This window comes from Alosa pseudoharengus, unplaced genomic scaffold, assembly GCF_046254945.1.
Source record: "Alosa pseudoharengus isolate Yale_2024_CS ecotype anadromous, Long Island Sound unplaced genomic scaffold, YU_APseudo_1.1 YU_APseudo_1.1_scf_14, whole genome shotgun sequence".
In the NCBI taxonomy this organism is placed as follows: domain Eukaryota; kingdom Metazoa; phylum Chordata; class Actinopteri; order Clupeiformes; family Clupeidae; genus Alosa; species Alosa pseudoharengus.
Window position 1 is genome coordinate 22,772,231 of NW_027468609.1, and position 19,102 is coordinate 22,791,332.

A 19,102-nucleotide genomic window follows, 5' to 3' on the forward strand; every position below is an offset into this window, starting at 1 on the left:
ACAAACTTGCTAATTTGCAGACAGAGCATGCATGAACACACTGGCTCTGCGGTTAATGAGCTTCTGCTAAGTTCCTGCTAGCCTCTTTGAGCTCCTCTCACCGTACTCCCCCCAAAAAATGTGAGAAGGCACAATTTCAGTTACTGCCTGAATAGCGACGCCTATACAGTAGGCTGACATTATCCTTTGGGTCTATTCCTTGGTCCACTGGGGTTGGGTAGTGGAAAAGGTGAATTTGTTTCCAAAGCCACCAATGAATGATGACAAAACAACTTGTCCATAGCAGTTGTTAAATGGGTGTAGGGAGCTGCTCGGCTTGACATGTCACCACAAACCAGTATGCTTCAGTAGGGTTACTAGATCCTTCTCTGCTTCATCCATCAGCAGGCTTCTCAGCTTCTCTCAGGTTAATCGACTAGACACTGCTGCCCTCTTCTGGTGATAATGCTTACTGCAACATTAATGTGGGTGGTGCGTGATTGAAGCAACTCCACAATGTATCAGTGGTGTCTAAATTCCATTATAAAGCTGTACTGACTGCTACACTATGTTCTATAATATGTACGGCATGAGTCTATATATTGATTCAATAATGATACTAGACTGTTTTACACAAGGTGTCATCTTGCTTCAACTATTGCATGGGAATGAATGAAAATGACAATTGTGAAAATTGTTTCACGTCCACTACAAATTAGCTACATAATTTCAATTCGATTCAAAAGCTATATATTTAGATATTTGTATCTGAGCAAGACTGGGCTAAGTGCTTTGCTTAAGCAACTGAACCCATGACTTTCTGGCTACCGCTAGATTTCTCTTGCAGTAACCTTCAGACACGCAGTAGCCCAAGCTCAGAAGCCGACTTGTGAACCTTCTCATTTCTGAATAGCCTCTTACTGCTACATCACACAAGAGGAAGTCACGCCCAAGATGGAGTGGAGGAAGTGACACCCTCGACAGAGAGGCGTAGTCAGTCATCTCACTCATTTCACACACAAACACCCCACCCCTGAAACAGAGAACTCCGGAAATAATTCTGAGAATAGAATGCGCAAAACAAGATTATTTTTCTTTCACCTGCACACGACTGGGCCTGGCCGGTGAATATCTGTAATGTCTGCGAATGCGGGATCTCTCCAAATGTTTGATTGCAGAGCACAAGAGCCAAGCTGTCATGTGACCTTTGCTCTGTCATCCAGTTGCACAAGTAAAGGGGAACAGAACGGTCTTCCGGTGACTTGATGTTTGGAATATGTCAGAGAGTCAGCATGTGGTAACAAGACACAGCAAAAACAGGAGTGTTCATTGTGGTAGGGTAGTAGTCATCACTTCAGACTCATCACATGGGTACCTATGAAGTACACACACACACACACACACATCACATCAGTACCTATGAAGTACAGTACGTGCACACACACACACACACATCACATCAGTACCTATGAAATATGTGCACACGCACACACACACACACGCACATCACATGGGTACCTATGAAGTGCGTGCACGCACACACACACACACACACACACATATACACACACAGTCCACACACATACACATCACATGTATGGGTACCTAGGAAGTACCCCCACACACATGTGTACCCAAGTAAATATACACACACTCACACAGACAAACATAAACACACAGAAACATTGAATATACATATTGTTGTGTTTTGCGACAGTATGTGAGCTGTGACAAATGAAAAAGTGTCAAAGTGTCACTCACACTACACAGACACACACACTTCAGCACACACACACACACACACACACATCCACTCACACAAAACCTCACATCTGCCACACAGGAAAGTGGTTTATGCAGATGATGTTAGCACATTCGTAGGAAGTAACAGGAAGTAGCATACATCTAGTGCTGGCTTTACATACACACACATTCATATTCACGGATACACACACATATACGCACAGAATCTGACACAGTTTAGGACTCAAACTAATAAATAGAAACAAAACAAACGGACTCGAAAAGATCCTCACACCACCACCACATATCACCACTTGTGGCACAGCTGGGAGCACCAGAACTGGTCAGGAAACATGAACAAACGTAAACTGAGTGAGTATGGAAACACTGTGTTTGTGTGTGTGTGTGTGTGTGTGTGTGTGTGTGTGTGTGATTGGTTTGTCCCACAGAGCTTCACTTAGCAGGAAAAGTGGTTGCAATGTCATTTCATTCATGGAAGGGAAGGGGTGGTTACCCAACGCACCTGACAGAGCCATAATTTTTTAATATAAATCGTGTTGTAATTTTAGATAATTAAATATTTATTTATGTGTTTTTTATTTATTAATGTTTAGAGAGCGTTCATTTAGTTTTTCATTAATTGTCTTTCTTTCACCTTAAGTGTTCTTTGTTGTGATCAGGTGCATTTTCAGCATCTAGACCGAGAAACTGCGATGATGCGTTATGCCTCAAGCCTGTATTGATTTCTTTATCAAGTTTTGAAGATTAATCGAGGATTGCATTGTGCTCCATCTTATTGACACGTTGGAGAGAAAGATGGCTTTGGGGATAAGCTGCTCTCAGATTTTTGGTTTGGTTCCTTCATTGTGACTTTGCTTCGAGCAAGGTCAAGCGCACTGTAGATTGGATGAGGGAGATTTGTATTTGTATGAAAAAATTGTGAATCAATTTCTGTATTGTGTTAATACCAGAGTGTGTTCAGGGAATAGCCTGTAATAACATATGGGACCTTACTATTGAAGATGGAAACAGGGATTTAAGGGAAAATCAATAGAAAATAAAGAATAGATGGGGGCTCTGCCAACTGTTCGGAATAACAGACATGCTCATCATAGAACAATACTGGTATGGCAACAATATACAAAAAGAATATTACAAACAAAACTGGATTAATAGTTATAGATATATTAAGTAAGACTATAGGCATTTAGGTAAGGATTATATTTATATTTTCAGTTACAATAGTATGATGTATAATGACAATTGTAATACAGTAATTGTAATACAGTAATACTGTATTCATATTCCAAATGTTATGTTTATTAACATGACAATACCATTCAAACATTCAAATAAATAAGCTGAACCCTTAAAGCAAAGAATTTAGCCCTTTTTGAGGTGTAATCAGGGCAAAATGCTCTACAAGGCATGTGACAGAATGTAGCTAAATCTTGCCCTAAAAACAACACAGACAAAATAGTATAAATATATGCACTGAGAGAAAGATATCTTCACATCGAACACACACACACACACACACACTATGCACTGAGAAAAAATATCTTCACACACACAGAGACAGGCAGACTAACAGGCATGCAAGCACAGGAAACAAATGTTTCAAAGTCTTTCCAAAGCAAAGGAGGAAACAGGCCCTAGATGTGAAGATATGAGATGACAGGCGAAAGTTTTGACAATGTCCTGCTTCTACAAACAGTGAAATAAACTGCTCTCCGGAACCCGGAACTATCATTCTGAGAAGAACCAGAGAGAGAGAGCTAGAGAGAGAGAGAGAAATGGTGGTCGGTCGGCACTGACCCACAGGCCTCTGTGATATTTTTAGTCAGTCCCACACTCTCTGTGCATCAGAGTCTGCACAGCAATACAACAAGAGACCAAAAGGCATCATAGGGCAAAGTAATGTGTGTGTGTGTGTGTGTGTGTGTGTGCGACAGAATGTGTGTGTTTGTGTGTGTGTGCATGAGCGTGTGTGTTTCTGCATGAGTATTGCATAAACAGCTTGTGTATTTTAGTGTGCTTGTGTGTGTCTGTGAGTGGGAGTGTGGTTCGGTGGTTAGGCTTGTATATGTGAATGTCCTGCATGTTGTGCATGTACTGTATGGGCTTGCTTATGCCTTCTGATGTATAGGTATTCATACTGTGTTAATGTGTGTATTTGTGTGTGTCTGCGTGCGTGTGTGTGTGTGTGTGTTTGTATTCACACATGGGTGCTGGTAACATTGAGCCTGTGCTCATTAAATTCAATATCTCAAGGCACTAGCCTTCATCTCAGAAAGTGACAGACTCCAACAACAGCAGCCAAAATAGGCAAATTAATCTGGTCCCACAAGACCATTGTGTGTTTTTGCTGCGTTGCTTGCGCTTCGAAGGCTATTAAAAAATATGACATTATTTAAGTGGAAGGATAAGAGAATGTTATAGTTGCCCTGCATAGCTTTATTTCAAACAGGAAATGCTTTTCTAAACATTTGTCATGTTGGCTGTTGAAAGCTCTGAAGATAGACTAATGCTTTCATTATTGCAGCTGTGCTTGACAGAAGTATAATTTAAACATATGCTTATCATGATTAAGGAGGCTCATTAAGTGTTAATATATATAATATATATTCAAACATACAAATACAGCTATACTGTATACAGTATTGTCTATAGACAATAATGTCATGAAGTGAATAACAACATTACCTATACATTAAAAGTACAATGTAATTCTTTACCATATAATAAGCTTACCTCAATTTGATGACACACTTGTTTACAGTAAAGAAAATGGAGTCTCTGACAATGCCGATGCACACCTATATTGCACTATGCAACGTTGTTGTGGGTAGTAGGCTAGTCCATTTTTGTTGTTTTTAGAGAAATTGGGTACGCTGTAAGTTGAGGACTGACAAAAGGGGGAATTCCTACATCATGTTACTTCCATGTTACATTCAACTACAGAATGTGAAAAAAGAACCGTTTTGATGTCATGTTGAAATTGCTGTGCATGTGTGAAATCTGTGTTTTCCAGATATCCATTGAAGTTAGCATACAAACCAGTTAGCATTGCCCTGTAGTAATACCAACTTGCACCACATGTGGCCACTGTATTAGATACCATACAAGTCAATAGTGTGTAAAACTGCAATTGCAATAATTGCAATTACAGTAGATAGACCTAAAACAGAGACTTTCTAATGAGGAGACACAGCACCCAAAAAATCTTCCATAGAAATGCATGGGGTTAGTTTGTAAAGCCAATATGGCAGTTGTCAGAGATGGGAAGTAACAAAGTACAAATACTTCATTACTGTACTCAAGTAGATTTTTCAGATATTTTTACTTTACTTTACTATTTATTTTTGAGGCGACTTTTTACTTTTACTGCTTACATTTTAAAGTGAATATCGGTACTTTCTACTCTTTACATTTTACAAAACGGGCTCGTTACTTTAGTTTCAAATCATTTCACTACCGTTATTATTTTCGCATCATCAATAGCGGATGGGAATAGGCGTTGCACTTGACAGATTTGGATGGCATTCGCGGCAAATCATTGCAGCTTGATGGCAGTAACGTTAACGTTAGCACGTAGTAGTAATGCCCTCCCTCTCTCCTCGCCTTTGGTGCTTCCCTAACTTCTAGCTGCAGTGTAGCCTATGTCCTTAGCAATATGCAGCATTTGGGTCTTGAACAGGGATATAGTGGAGGCTAAACGCAGGTAAACGTTTACCCACCTCTGACATTTCAGAAATAGTTTATCCACCTCTGATTAGAGTTTATCCACCTCTCAAAAGACCAATTACAACTGTTAACATTTAAAAATCACACTGTATTATCCACAATAACATTATGTACACTCATAATGCACTCTATGAACCACTTAATGCCACTTGTATTGTTATAAACATTGGACAATAACCTCCACCATCAAACATGTTCTGAATGCCTTTTCTAAAAATCTGATACCGCATACCGATGCGCAGTCCACCGTGATCACAGAACTCATAGTTTACCCACCTCTTATTTTACCACTACATTCCTGGTCTTGAAATTTTCACAGGAATCAATAGGAATTGAATATTCATGTTGTTTTAACCAATATTAGTTGTGCAGATATTGTGCAGTTATACACACTCATGAAGCCAACAAACAAAAATGCAAAAATAGAGACTTTTGTGTAATTATTCCATTTTGTGTAGTCATTCTATATCAGAACCTGACAGGTTACAATCCAAAATGATAGATAGATAGATAGATAGACAGATAGATAGATAGGTGGATAGATACTGTAGATAGATAGATAGATAGATAGATACCCAAGGGGAAATTCAAGGTCTACAAGAAACCTCAGAAATGCATACTTTTATTGTCAGTATGCATTTTGGGTAACCACAAGTCCTATGGGGAGTTTCCATAGGGCATTACAAAACGCATGAGCATTCCTTGGCCAATAATGGTCTAAAGTACACATTTTTCATTCTATAAATTCATTCTGATCTACTTTTGCACTCAGCTTCGCAAGACCTGGCCCTAAGGCTCAGTTGTGTGTCTAAAATCATATCAAGTGACCTAGAGGGCTGAAATGTGCTCAGTTCAGAGATGCTTGTTATCCGGCAGAAAGACAAAAATATATATATATATATATATATTTATATATTCTAGGCTCTGTTACTCTGTGCTAGTGCTTCCTAAGAAACTACAGGATCTTGGCTTTCTAAAGATGTCCAGCATTTGATGGTAGGCCAAAAGAACACACTGCCCTCTGAAGTAGGCAGTGCAATGTTGGAGGGGGGGGGGGGAAAGCCTAGAAATGGCCCAACAGGTTATGGGAAGATTTAAAAAGAGAGACTCTTGCACTCAACATTTGTGTGGTCCAGGTACTTTTGCATATAAAATGGTTGTCATTCACAAGACTACTTTTACTTTTATACTTTAAGTAAATTTCCAAGCCTGTACTTTGTTACTTTCACTTGAGTAAAGAAATTAAATCAGTACTTCCACTTTTACCAGAGTATTTTTTAACACGAGTATTTGTACTTCTACTTGAGTACGGGAATTGAGTACTTTTGCCAGCTCTGGCAGTTGTCTACACATATCCGGCCCCTTCCGTGGCAAAAAAAGTCGACATGTGAATACATTGTGCCAATAATGTGGTGTGTTGTGAATACATCGTGCCAATCACGTGTTGTGATCTCACCGCTGGAGCAAGGTTGCTGTCGTGAAGTCTAACCTGAAGTTACAATATGGCCACCGAGTGGAGGGACTTGCCTAAAAGGACATTACCTCAAACCAATCAGAGCAATGAAGGAGATGACATATAGTACGCAGAGCAACAGAAAAAAAAAACATCTCAACAAATGTCCACGTTTCAAAAACTGCTCCGATGCCATCATGTTAAAGCATAACTACGGAGTAAAAACAACCTACTGTCTATTTACTGTAGTTAACAAATTCAAACTTTTGATTGAGAACAAAATTACGGTGGAGTTTTGAGCAAGACCATGTTTTGCATTAACAGTGAATGTGAATGGGCTTATAGTGAAAGCTAAGAGGGCAAGCTATCACATCAAAAAGCAAATGCTATTTTATACCACTGACAATGCTCAAAATATAATTACACTTCTGTTCTCTCTTTACATGCAGACTTCAAATGGTTCGGCAGCCTCACCAACCTCACCTTCCGGCGCTCGTCCGGCAAAGCCTCCAAGTCGGACGACAAAGGTGAGGCGGAACTTGAGACGCCGTCGTCGCCGACGTCGCAGTCCTCCGTGGATGACATGGACGTCCGTCCGCGCCTGCCGAGCTACGTGCGCTCCAGCGAGATGTACAGCCACATGGGCACCATGCCACGCCAGCTCAGCAAGAAGAAAGACAAAGACAAGGACAAGGACAAGGACAAAGGGGGCGGTAAAGGCTCGCGGAAGAGCCGGGCACACCGTGGCGCAGAGCTGGGCCGCAGTCAGAGCATGAGGCCCATGGACCACGTCTGCGACTCGCCACTGTTGAGCATGCTGTCCAGTCCAGGACGCCCAACCATGCTGCCGCAAGCTGCAGCCAAACCTATCGCCACTAGGGGGAGCCCTAAGAAAATAGAGGAAGAGGCAGAAGAAGGTGGCGCTGAGAAAACAACTGGAGACACAGTTGATGGAGAGTTTAGAGCTATTCCGGTGGAGGAGCCCAGAACAGATGGGTCTAAGAGCCCTCAGGCTGGTGAAACAGTGCAACCTGGTGGACATTTAGCTGAAAGGCCAAAAAGCCCACAATCCCCTTCAGCGGACACACATCAGCCCCCGTGTCAGGTGGTGTTGCCAATGAAGAGGGGGAGGAAGACCGAAGAGCAGAAGGATGAGGAGAAGCAGCCAGAGTGGAGGCAGAGTCCAGCGGAGGAGGTCCAGCCGGCACAGCCAGAGAGTGACCAGCAGAGGGAGACAGACAACAGGTGAGTGCCATGACATGAATGGCCAGTCAGTTTACGTGGTTTCAGACTAAAACCTATTCTGTGTGCATGTGTATGTGTGTGCAGAAGTGTGTTTCTGTTTAATACAGATTTAACAAAAACGTAAAACTTGATACTCACACATTTTCTGAGCTCTCAAAAACTGGGCCTAAACTGGGCCTTCTACACTTTGTTTTGTGGAGGAGTAACCTTTCTAAAGAGCCAATTTTAGATTTCAGATATGTCTTAATTTCCTAGTGCTATAGGTAGGGGATTTCCCGTAGTGGCCAATCAACAACCATGCCAATTTACCATCAAAAACATCATGGGACACACACAAAAACATCTTCATTGATACCTCAGTCATATTCATGATTTTATTCATATTTTACACATTGATACTTTGCAAATACACAACTATGACAGTTATCTTTATTCTGGTTTATGTAAGTACTGTGTATGTTTGAACCGTTACTTACTAGTGCCTTGCATTTAATTGTGCTGTTACTGCAAAAAAAAAAAAAAAAAAAAAATGGAACAGCTGCTATTTTTATTTTATTCTAGACTATTAGACTATTTTGGGCCAAATTAGATCATTTTAACCACTGGAACCAAGTAAGATTCAGAACTTTGCTATGTCAAGGTCTTATGGGTTTAGACTCACTCACCACTTAGCATCCAGCTGGTATCTGATGTTCTACATTATGTATACTTAAAACTGTCAGTGGTGAAGGATTTAATATGGGATGGAAGACTATTCCAGAGGGACGGCAACAGAGTGGGGACCAGGGGAGTGGGTCCTGGGTCAGGGGGAAAAAGAGTTGTTTTTGGGAGGATGACCTTGGAGAATATGGACTTGACAGATAGATTATAGTTATGGGATTTGGGATTTCCAAAGCGACATACAAATAAAAAAACAATACAATAGTTAAATTTAATAGTGAACAATAATTTAAAAAAAATCTTTAAAAATTAAATAATATAAAAAGATTATACCGTGGAGCTTAATCATTGGTTTTAGCCGATTTACCCAGAACAGCTCTCGTTTCTTTGTTCCAGTTAAAAGGCTGGCAGAAGCTGCATTCTAAACAAGTGGCAGTCTTGCTAGAGTGGAATGCATCAGCCCCACGCATAGGGGATTTTAAAAATAATCCAGCCGTGAGGAGATAAATGCTGTTTCCAGGTCCTTATAAGTTAAAAAGGACTTGTGGAATATGCAAGAAGATGCAGTAAATTCCATTTGAATGACCTGTTGAAGATTAACAGTCATCATATATCAGCTATTTTTTATACAGCTCCACAGAAAGGACCTTTGTGTGGAGCTATCATAATGTTTGGATGTCCGACAGATAAAAATAATGTCTGCTGCTATTGGCAACATTCAGTCACACACGTTTTGTGTGACTGATTCACATTTCATAACATTCTGCACGTAATCAGTTCACAGAACCAGAACTGTAACTGGATCAGAGGGTAAATACATCGTCATGTAACACCTGAAACTTTCAATTCCTATTTCTTATTAATCCCTTCAGGACAATGTAGGACCCCTGCGCTGTGTGTCAGGATCATGTTCACCCTGTCAGGATTTGTCTTTCTACAGTGACCAATTATACATTATTCCTGACTATACATTATCCATCACTTAACTTCCTTGAAGAAGGCCTTTGTCACAGCCTGCTTGTATGTATACAGATTCACATGAGGAATAAAATGTAAATCATGTAAATCAGGTTTCTAGGCCAAGTATACTTGCGTATATAAGGAATTTGGTCTCTGTATTTATCCCATCCGTGAATTAGTGAACACACAGAGCACACAGTGAGGTGAAGCACACACTAACCCTGGAGCAGTGAGCTGCCTTGCTACAGCGGCGCTCGGGGAGAAGTGAGGGGTTAGGTGCCTTGCTCAAGGGCACTTCAGCCGTTCCCACTGGTCAGGGATCAAACCGCCAACCCTTCGGTTACAAGCAGTAGAAAATGCAGCATTCTCAGTTACAGAACACAGCAGGAGTCTCTGGTGCCTCAGATGCAACACCAGAACTAATAAGGAATGTCATGGTGAACTGCTCATACTTGCACTCTTGCATCCTTTATGAGCACCATAAAACTTCACCTCTGTGAAGTAATAGGCGCACAAGACAGGTGGTGGTGCATTCAAAGACCTGACCGACAGAAAAAATGCCTGGGACGCTTTGTTCTTTATGCATCTCTAGTGAATCACACAAAAAAATGGCATCTCTCACAGAAGTGGTAGGCCTACACTTGTGGTGTGTGTGTGTGTGTGGGGGTGATTGTCTTGGTAGTGCATAGGTCTAATTAAGTGCCTGTCACTTTAAGACGTTCGTGAGGGAACCCTTGCAATTTTAACACAGTTAAAAGACTGCATGTATGGATGCAATAAGGTTCATACTTCTTCTTGGGACAAGCACTTTTGAGTCTTGGAAAACACTTTTCCATTTGCATCGGGATTTTGCAAACATTCTAGCCTGGAAAATCCAGACCCTGGTAATCTAGACAAATGTTTCAACAACGTAATGGCCCAACTCGAGGGGCAGCACCAAGCATGCATTTGAAAATCTAACTGCACGCAATTGGATAACATTAGACCAATGTTTACTCTGAATGATTCCGGACTTCGACGCAATTGGATAACACTACGACCAATGTTTACTGACCTCCAACGTTGCAGCGCTGTCGTCATCAGTTTAGCTCGCCTCTGGCCCGCATATGTCAGATACGCTGATTTGATTGGTTCCCCGGGATGCAAGGGGTAAAAGTAATTCCTTTGTGCTCTCGCGAGAATTCTGGATTTCCAGGGTACAAACATTCAGTGTCAGAGTCAATAAAATGAGCCCTGCACGAGTAACCTCGAAATTGACAAGCAGCTGGGCGCATGCTAAACTCGTATTCTAACGTTAGCTTTGAGATACGACTTGATTGCATAACTTAACTTAGTTTAGTCTCCTCAATGCACTATGTTGTGATAAGACCTTAGCAGAGTTAACTTAAATGCAGCAGTTTTTAACATATTTGTGCAGCATGGTCACGATGCTAAATGGATTTAATAGCAATTTAGCCCGCCGTCTTCCATGCAATGCTTCTATGTGGCAACAACAATCCTTCAACAATCGTTAATGTTTTGTTAATAGTCCAGGCAAAGTAGCGTTTTACGACAGACTAATTGTAAAAAAAAAAAACATCAACGATGGCTGCTGCCGCTTTTTTGAAGCTGCTATCACGTTGGTTTAAGACAGGGAGTAACGGCTCCCACACACAGCTGCGTTCCGTCAACGCATGCCAGTGGGTGTTCCCGACGGTAGCTATGCAAATGACTTGAAGTAAAACCGTAATGTGATTGGTTGGTGCCGTCCGTAGATTGGCTTGATTGGCCGGTGCCGTCTGTCGGTGCAGCAACAGCTGAACTCCTCAACGCGAGCGGCGGGAGAAACGCGACGCGACGGACCCACAATTCAGTTCGGCAACGGATCACGTGAGCCCATTTAAAGTGAATGGGATGCGTCTCCAGCAACGCGATGCAAGCAGCTGTGTGTGGGAGCCGTTACTGTTAGCCTAGAAATCTAGACGCACCCTAGCGGCAGCAAATTACATTTGCTTCCAGGGCTAAGTTACTGTAGGGACGAATGAAACAAAATGCTCGTTTGAACGTGAACGGTTTTGTTCAGAGCTGAAAATGCAATTGTGTTTGACAGAGGGCGGATGTAAATTGCTAGTGACAAAATATTAGCTTTCAGTGTGGCACGATGTCTTTGTAAATTAGCCTATGTTTAATTAAAAAGTGATACATTCTTCCTGCTTCTCCCTACAACCAGACAGTGTTGCAAATTGTGTGTTTCCGTCACTCTGTCTCTTTCGTTGCTCTGATTGGTTTTTGGCCTCTCCTATTGCGTTTGCATTTTGATCGGCGTCCGTTTGGGAACGCCCTTTGGAAATGGGCTGTGAATTCATCTTCCCCAGACTAGAGATGCGCGGATGGGGTATTATTTCAACCGTAACCGCATAGCAAAACTTATCATCCATCCGCCATCCATCCGCACCAAAGTTTTTTGACCAATTTTCAAAACCGCACCCGCCCGCCATCCGCTGGTTGTTTTAATGTATATGGGTGATGCGTTTGATTGGTTCAACCGCCACCCGCCCGAATTTAATTAAAATATTATATTTCTTCACGTCATCCGCCCGATCCGCGGTTTAACCGCGGAGTCCGCGGCTGTAACCGCGAACCGCGCATCTCTACCCTAGACCCACTCTCAGTTTCGATTGAGAAGGGTCTGGTTTCAACCGGGCTACAATACACCCCCAATGGGGCTAACATTTGGTTGTGACGTACGTCTGGCTCAAACTAGCCAGACATAAACAACCTCAATGTCATCGTTCTCAGCTACTCCCTCTGTTCGCTGATTGGACCTGCAGATTTTTGCAGGAGAAAACCCGCAAATATACCGCAGACCCAGACGATGTACTGAAGGGAAAAGAAAATTGAGCGGAAGTACGTAGGAGAGCGAAGCCAGGCTATTACTTTGCCTGGACTATCCTAGTGTTCATGGGCATTGGAAAAAACTTTTTCCCAGTGAAAACGTCATCATTCCGCATCATTTACGTCACGTAATGTGTGAGTCAGACGTCAGAAACTGGGGCTAGATTTTGCTAACAGAGTTGCCCAGGTAGGGGCTCCTCATCTCTTTTGTCGTCACGTTGTAGTTCGTTTGTACCATGTGGCCATTCATGTCCAACAGTTTTAATGTGAACTTGGGAATTTGCGTTTTTGTCACTTGAAAGCTGCATATCTTTCTTTCACAAGCGTCTTACACTATATTTTAAGCAAATACAGTTGTTTATTTAGGATTAGTGAGTGTATGTTTTAACCTTTAAAAAACCTTTGCTGTGTTTGTCACACATTCCAACGGCAATTAAAGCACACTTGCTCTGGGAAAAACAAAGTAATCACAGGGTGGTCCTTGACATTCCCAGGTGCCATAAATGCACCATATAAATGCACATGCAGAAGAGGGGCAGCTTCGCAGTGGAGAGAGAGCAGGACTGGGCAAGGAAAGGCTGCATGCGTAAAAAGCGTGCCTCAACGAAAGGATTTTATCTTATCCTTAATTTAAATAGTACAACATAGAACATTAATGTGTGACAGCCGGTTTTAATTTAGTGGCGCCCTGCCACAGATTACTCAACGTATGGGAAACACTGGAATACAAATATGTGCTGCTCCTGGAAGCCGGTAAAGTCTTGCTTTTGCAGTTAAAAACGTACAGTTGACGCATTTAATTTGTACTTATGTAGGTTACAGCTTTGGGACATCTTGTTATCTATACCCCTACACTACACAGCAGCATAAAACTGACACCTCCCATAGAAGTGGTGCACTTCACAGGTGTAAGTGTATGTACAAGTGTGCGAGTTTACCAGTGTGTATAATGGGTTTAATCCCTGAAATCGGCTTGTTGTACAGTTATAGCATACAAAGGCCACTATAGGAGGTGCATATAGGGGGAAGTTCCTAGCCTGGCTAACGCCAGAAGTTCCATATCAAGGGCATTAGCCGGCGCCTCATGCAGCGCAGCGGCATGATCCCTAATGGGGTGAAAGGTGGTGACAAGCGGGCACACAGCTGGAATGGGCCGAACATACAGTTTGTTCCAGCACGGCGCTATGAACTAATTAAACCGTATGGGCCCACGGGACTCGGCATGGGCCCGGCTTGGCTCGCTCACTTCACCTCGGTCACACAGTATGAGCTTTGAGTCCCTCTGAAAGGACGAATCAAACCCAAAACAATTCCACTGTCCCATAGGATTACACACAGATCAGTGCATTTGGACATGCTTCCAATACAGCTATAATTTATAGCACAAAGGATTATCTTTCTGACATGATAAGGGTTCTTATTTATGTGGGACTTTGGTCTTTGAACCAGTTCACTTAGCACATTTTGTTTTAAGTGTCGCAATGCACAATTAGTTTCATTTTCTCCATAAGCATTCTAAACACATAAGCTCACATAAGCTTACTTAACTTGTACTGTATGTGTGGATGACTGCATATTGTTAGACGACATTGTTGTCTAATTTTATGTCAGAGAGTTCTGAGAATATGTATTTGAGAAGACATAGCTTGATAAGGTCGCTTCAAATATGCATACCACGTACTTGAGGAGCGACATGATTCATGGTCAGCAGAAGCAGAGGAATGTTTTCGGGAGCAACAATGTTCGTGTAGAGGAGCGCATTTGAGTCAGGGCTGACATCATCCTTGGCTCAAGTCTCCACCTTGAATGGGTAGCGAACAGAGACGCTGGAAGTAACCCAGCCTGTCTGAAGAGACACGATGACCAACGCGTTCTGACCTCACCTCTCAATTAAACCCCCGCGGCAACGGACGCAGCTGGAATAGAACAAGCTGGCACAGAAGAACTGTGCGTAACGGTTACTCACTCACTCAACTTGTTCTTCGAACAAAGAAACCACTTCGGCTCTCTCTCCGTTAAGTTAATGACAGAGCTGTGTCCTCTAAAACCCGTACAGCACTTGTTATACTGTTCAGAGTGAAGTTGGAGAGTCTGTGAAGTTGGAGAATAGACAAGAGAAGAGAAGCCGGTGTTGGAGAAGTCTGCGCGGGGCATGGGTTTAAGGTGAGATCAGTGCCGGGAAGTAATTACTTAGCAATACTTTGTGAGCTAATGATTAATCGCTAGCATATCACGGTGCAGTCTATTTAACTCGAAACTCCAATCACCTTTAAACATGCCCGCGGGCAACATGAATGAACTGTTTTAATCTCAGAGAGTGGAATTTTAATTGTTAATTAAGACTGAAATAAAGTTACTCGTTCGACATGAAGAAGCGTTTCAAAGACTATTGTAATATCCTATGCAATTTTCCACTTCCTCAGACCGTAGCCTATAGTCGTCAACCTACTGCGAGTTAAATTAACTTTTCAGTCAAGTAATTAGGATGCCAACGTGACTTGAGTGTCACAAAGGCTGGTGAATCAGACATGATACATGGTACTGGAGGCGTTGGATTGGAGTCAGGTTTTAGGTTTTGCTTTTGATGTTCCCTGTGTGAAAGGGTTTGGGGAAAACTGATCCAAGAACAGCTGGAAATAGAGTGAGAGTATACAGGGAGTTAGGGACCGCAGGATTGAGCGAGGCTAGTAGCCCTACTGTGTGTTTTTTTGTCTTTGCAGTCATGTCGTACAATTTAAAATTGTGTGTGTGTGTGTGTGTGTGTGTGTGTGTGTGTGTGTGTGTGTGTGTCTGTGTGTGTTTGTTTGCACTTGTTTGCATTATGCTTTGGGTGAACTGTTATATGTATGTGTATGTTTTTGTAGTAGGCCTATTCCATTGGTTACAGATCTCTGTATGTCATCGCCTTGCTGAAACTTTCCCACATCACAAAAGGCATTCTTGATGTATGGTGTGTTTTTGTTTGTTTGCGTTTATGCATGACTGAGTGTGATTGAGTGTGCACTGAGTATGTGCATAATGTGTGTACATGAGGGTGTGTGTGTGTGTAGGTGAGTGTGCAGTTGTGTGTGTGTGTCTGTGCGGTTGTGTATCTATGTGTATGTATGTATGTATGTGTGTCACTGTGTGTAATTACAGTGTAGTTGTGTGTGTGTGCGTGTGTGTGTGTGTGTGTGTGTGTGTGTGTGTGTGTGTGTGTGTGTGTGTGTGTGTGTGTGTGTGTGATTGAGGGGTACAGTAGAGTGTGGGGGCTTTTTGTGTATGAGTGTGCGGTTGTGCATGGGTGTGCATGTGTGTTAGTGTTTGTGTGTGAGTGTGTGTATGTGTGTGTGTGTGTGTGTGTGTGTGAGAGAGAGATAGTGTATGGTTGTGCATGCGTGTGTGTTTATGATAGTGTTTGTGTGTGTGTGTGTGTGTCTGTGTGTGTGTGTGTGTGTGTATAATGTCCATGTAGTACATTCCCCACCAACGATAGCGTGCTGATTTACTGCCACCTCTCATGTTTCCCCTCTGTTGTCCTCAGGGCTACTGGACGGGGGGGGGGAGGGGGGGGGGTTTAGACGAAGGGGCCGAAGACAGGATTGGGGGAGGGGGTGGGTGATGGTTTTGGCACAGTGGGGGCTCCCCGGACCGTGAGAAGGACCAGTCTGACTTATGACATGCAGGGAGACTGCAGACGGGTGGGGCTGGGTCAGATCAGGGTTATTAGGGTGGGCGTGGGGTGTGAGGGGTAGAGTGAGAGGGAAGGAGGATGTATGTTTATGTGCATCATGTAATGTTTATTTTAATGTGTTCATAATATTTATCAATATCATACACTGCTTTCATTATGGACATCCTTGTCTCACCAACACACACACACACACACACACACACACACACACACACACATACACACAGAAAAATAAAAGAACAAGAGACAAAAAAAGAGAGTGTTTGGGCAGCAGGTGTTGGGTAGTAGGGAGGTGAGGTGATGTGAGGTTATTATGGAGGTTTGATACAGTAACTGGACAGCATTTTACTGATTGTGTCTTATCAGTGTGTGTGAAGTGTGATCTGTGTGAGATCAGTGTGGGATCTGCCCCCCCCTCTCTCTTACACACACACACACACACACAAACACACATACACACACACACACACACACACACACACACACACACACACTCAAATCCCCCCCCCCCACACACACACTTATACAAACATACACACATACACAGTGAGCCATTAGTCAGCAGAGGAAAGAGAAGGGAATTGAATTATCTGTGTGTATTTCTGTGTGTTTTAGTGAGACTGTGAGTAAATGTGTATTAGAGAATGTCAGTGTGTGTGTGTGTGTGTGTGTGTGTGTGTGTGTGTGTGTGTGTGTGTGTGTGTGTGTGTGTGTGTGTGTGTGTGTGTAATACATTGAGTGGGACTGCATTTGATGTTTGTGTATGCGAGGGAGAAAGAGTTGAAATAGTCTGAAACAGTTGTGTGTGTGTGTGTGTGTGTGTATGTGTGTGTGAAGGAGAGATGGAGAGGCAGTGTGTGTTTATATGTGTGTGTATTACTTGTGCGCGCACACACATACACACACGCTTTATTTTGTTTTTCTTTTACCAACGGCTCCTTGGAAACCAGCAGCCAGGGCCAAAAGTGTTTGAATAGGTGCTGCTGCCGGTCCATTCATCTCCTCATTGGCTTCCCTTCGCCCCACTCCAGAATAACCGCATCCGCTCTGTGTGTGTGTGAGCGCGCGTGCGTGTGTGTGTGTGTGTGTGTTTACGCGTGTGTCTATGTGTGTGTGTGTGTGTGTGTGTGTGTGTGTGTGTGTGTGTGTGTGTGCCTGCCAAAGGAAAAGCCCTCTTAGAGGATGCCCAAGAGAGATGCCATCGCTCCGGCTGACTGCGGGCGGTCAGGAAGGGAAGTTTGGCTGGCTGGACGACTGGCCGACATCTTCAGTGGTGGCTGGCGGTTGGTTGTCAGACACACAGAGAGAAGAGACGTGATGGCTGCGTTCTCACGCTTTCTGTCTCTAGAGAGAATGTCTGGAGAGACGGATTTATGGACAGACACACACACACACACACACACATGCAAACACACACACACACATGCAAACACACACACACACAGACACACACACACACACACAGAAACACACACATTGAAGACCATCAAGCACCATGATGTGGTGGGTTTAGCTCTCACAAGATGAGTCAGAGTCAGAGAATATTTTCACACACATTGAATGTTGCCAGTGGATACCGTGCTCTGTTGTCTGATTCCTCTCTAACATGTCAGCCATCATGGTGGGGTGAATCCATTTGGGCCATAAAAGTGTGTGTGACTGTGTGAGGTCTGCTGACTGCAGAGGTCAGGTAAAAACCTCCCAAACACACTCAAAGTAACACTGGCTTCCCTTGTACTATTAGTAGGTCCCTACTGTAAGGAAAAGATTCCATTTGTGTGTCTGTGTGTGTGTGTGTGTGTGTGTGTGTGTGTGTGTGTGTGTGTGTGTGTGTGTGCCTGTGCCTGTATGTGTAGATCTGTGAGAAAGAGCACATACATAGACATGGGGGATGGAGTCAAGTAGGTCCATTCAAAGAGTAATGGTAAACAAGTCTTATGAACAGCGGAAGAAGTGTGTGTGTGAGAATGTGTGTGTGCGGTGTGCGCGTGTGTGTTAAGGTTGATTAGGGACATAAGATGAACTCTCAGGAAGCCAAGAGGAGTCAAGGCTTTTTCCTGCCTTTGTTCTGGGTGTCTTCAAACACTCGTCTCCCGGACAACGACCATCCTTAAACAATAGTCTCCATGGAAGCGCATCTGTGATGCCAGCGCTTTCTGAAGTCACGGTTACTCCATGAGCTCACCCTTGACCTCTTGGCCTGAAAGGTCATGCAACATCAGAGAGGAGGGCGAGAGAGCTTGCACACAGTAGATCTTCAAGGGGAAAGCTAAAGTAAAAAGTTAAAGTATAAAAATCTGTGTTTGTGTGTGTGTGTGTGTGTCTTTGTTGAAATTTGAAAGTAAAGGAGGACACTGAACAGTGAACAAATTGATGGGAATAGGTAGTGGTCACCGGTACCTTTTATTGGAGCAATATTGTCCATAGTGTTTTTGAATGTTACGAATTACTTTTAAGGAGTGATAATATAATCTTTACAGTGATAATTCATCCATTATCTCAACTTTGTGTCTGACAATCATTCAGTTTGAAAATGTTTTGAAATTGTCAGTTGGAATTTCACTATTTCTGAGCAATTTCCGCTTATTTCTCTCCTTTCTCCATAAAAAGATAAATTGTGCTCCCATCTTGGACTACCACCCAGACTGACAGCACATTATTTCTTATCCACTTTTCCCCTGATACCTTAATCTCATCACCATAGATGGATGCCAGGCCAGAAGTGTTCCTCCATGCCCCCCCCCTCCCTCCAGTGCCAGATTTATGAA

The 19,102-nt window shown here is 42.8% G+C and overlaps 1 protein-coding gene across 2 annotated transcripts in view; it reads left to right on the forward strand.

Moving 5' to 3' along the window:
• The first annotated feature begins 1,899 nt into the window (after nt 1-1,899).
• sh2d3ca (SH2 domain containing 3Ca) overlaps nt 1,900-19,102 on the forward strand; it is a 69,015-nt gene continuing 51,812 nt past the window's right edge. For both annotated transcript variants that reach the window (XM_076284208.1, XM_076284209.1), the window contains exons 1-2: nt 1,900-2,094; nt 7,372-8,167. In XM_076284208.1, the coding sequence (XP_076140323.1) occupies nt 2,076-2,094; nt 7,372-8,167 (815 nt within the window). In that variant the 5' untranslated portion in view covers nt 1,900-2,075. The remainder of the gene's footprint in view (nt 2,095-7,371; nt 8,168-19,102) is intronic.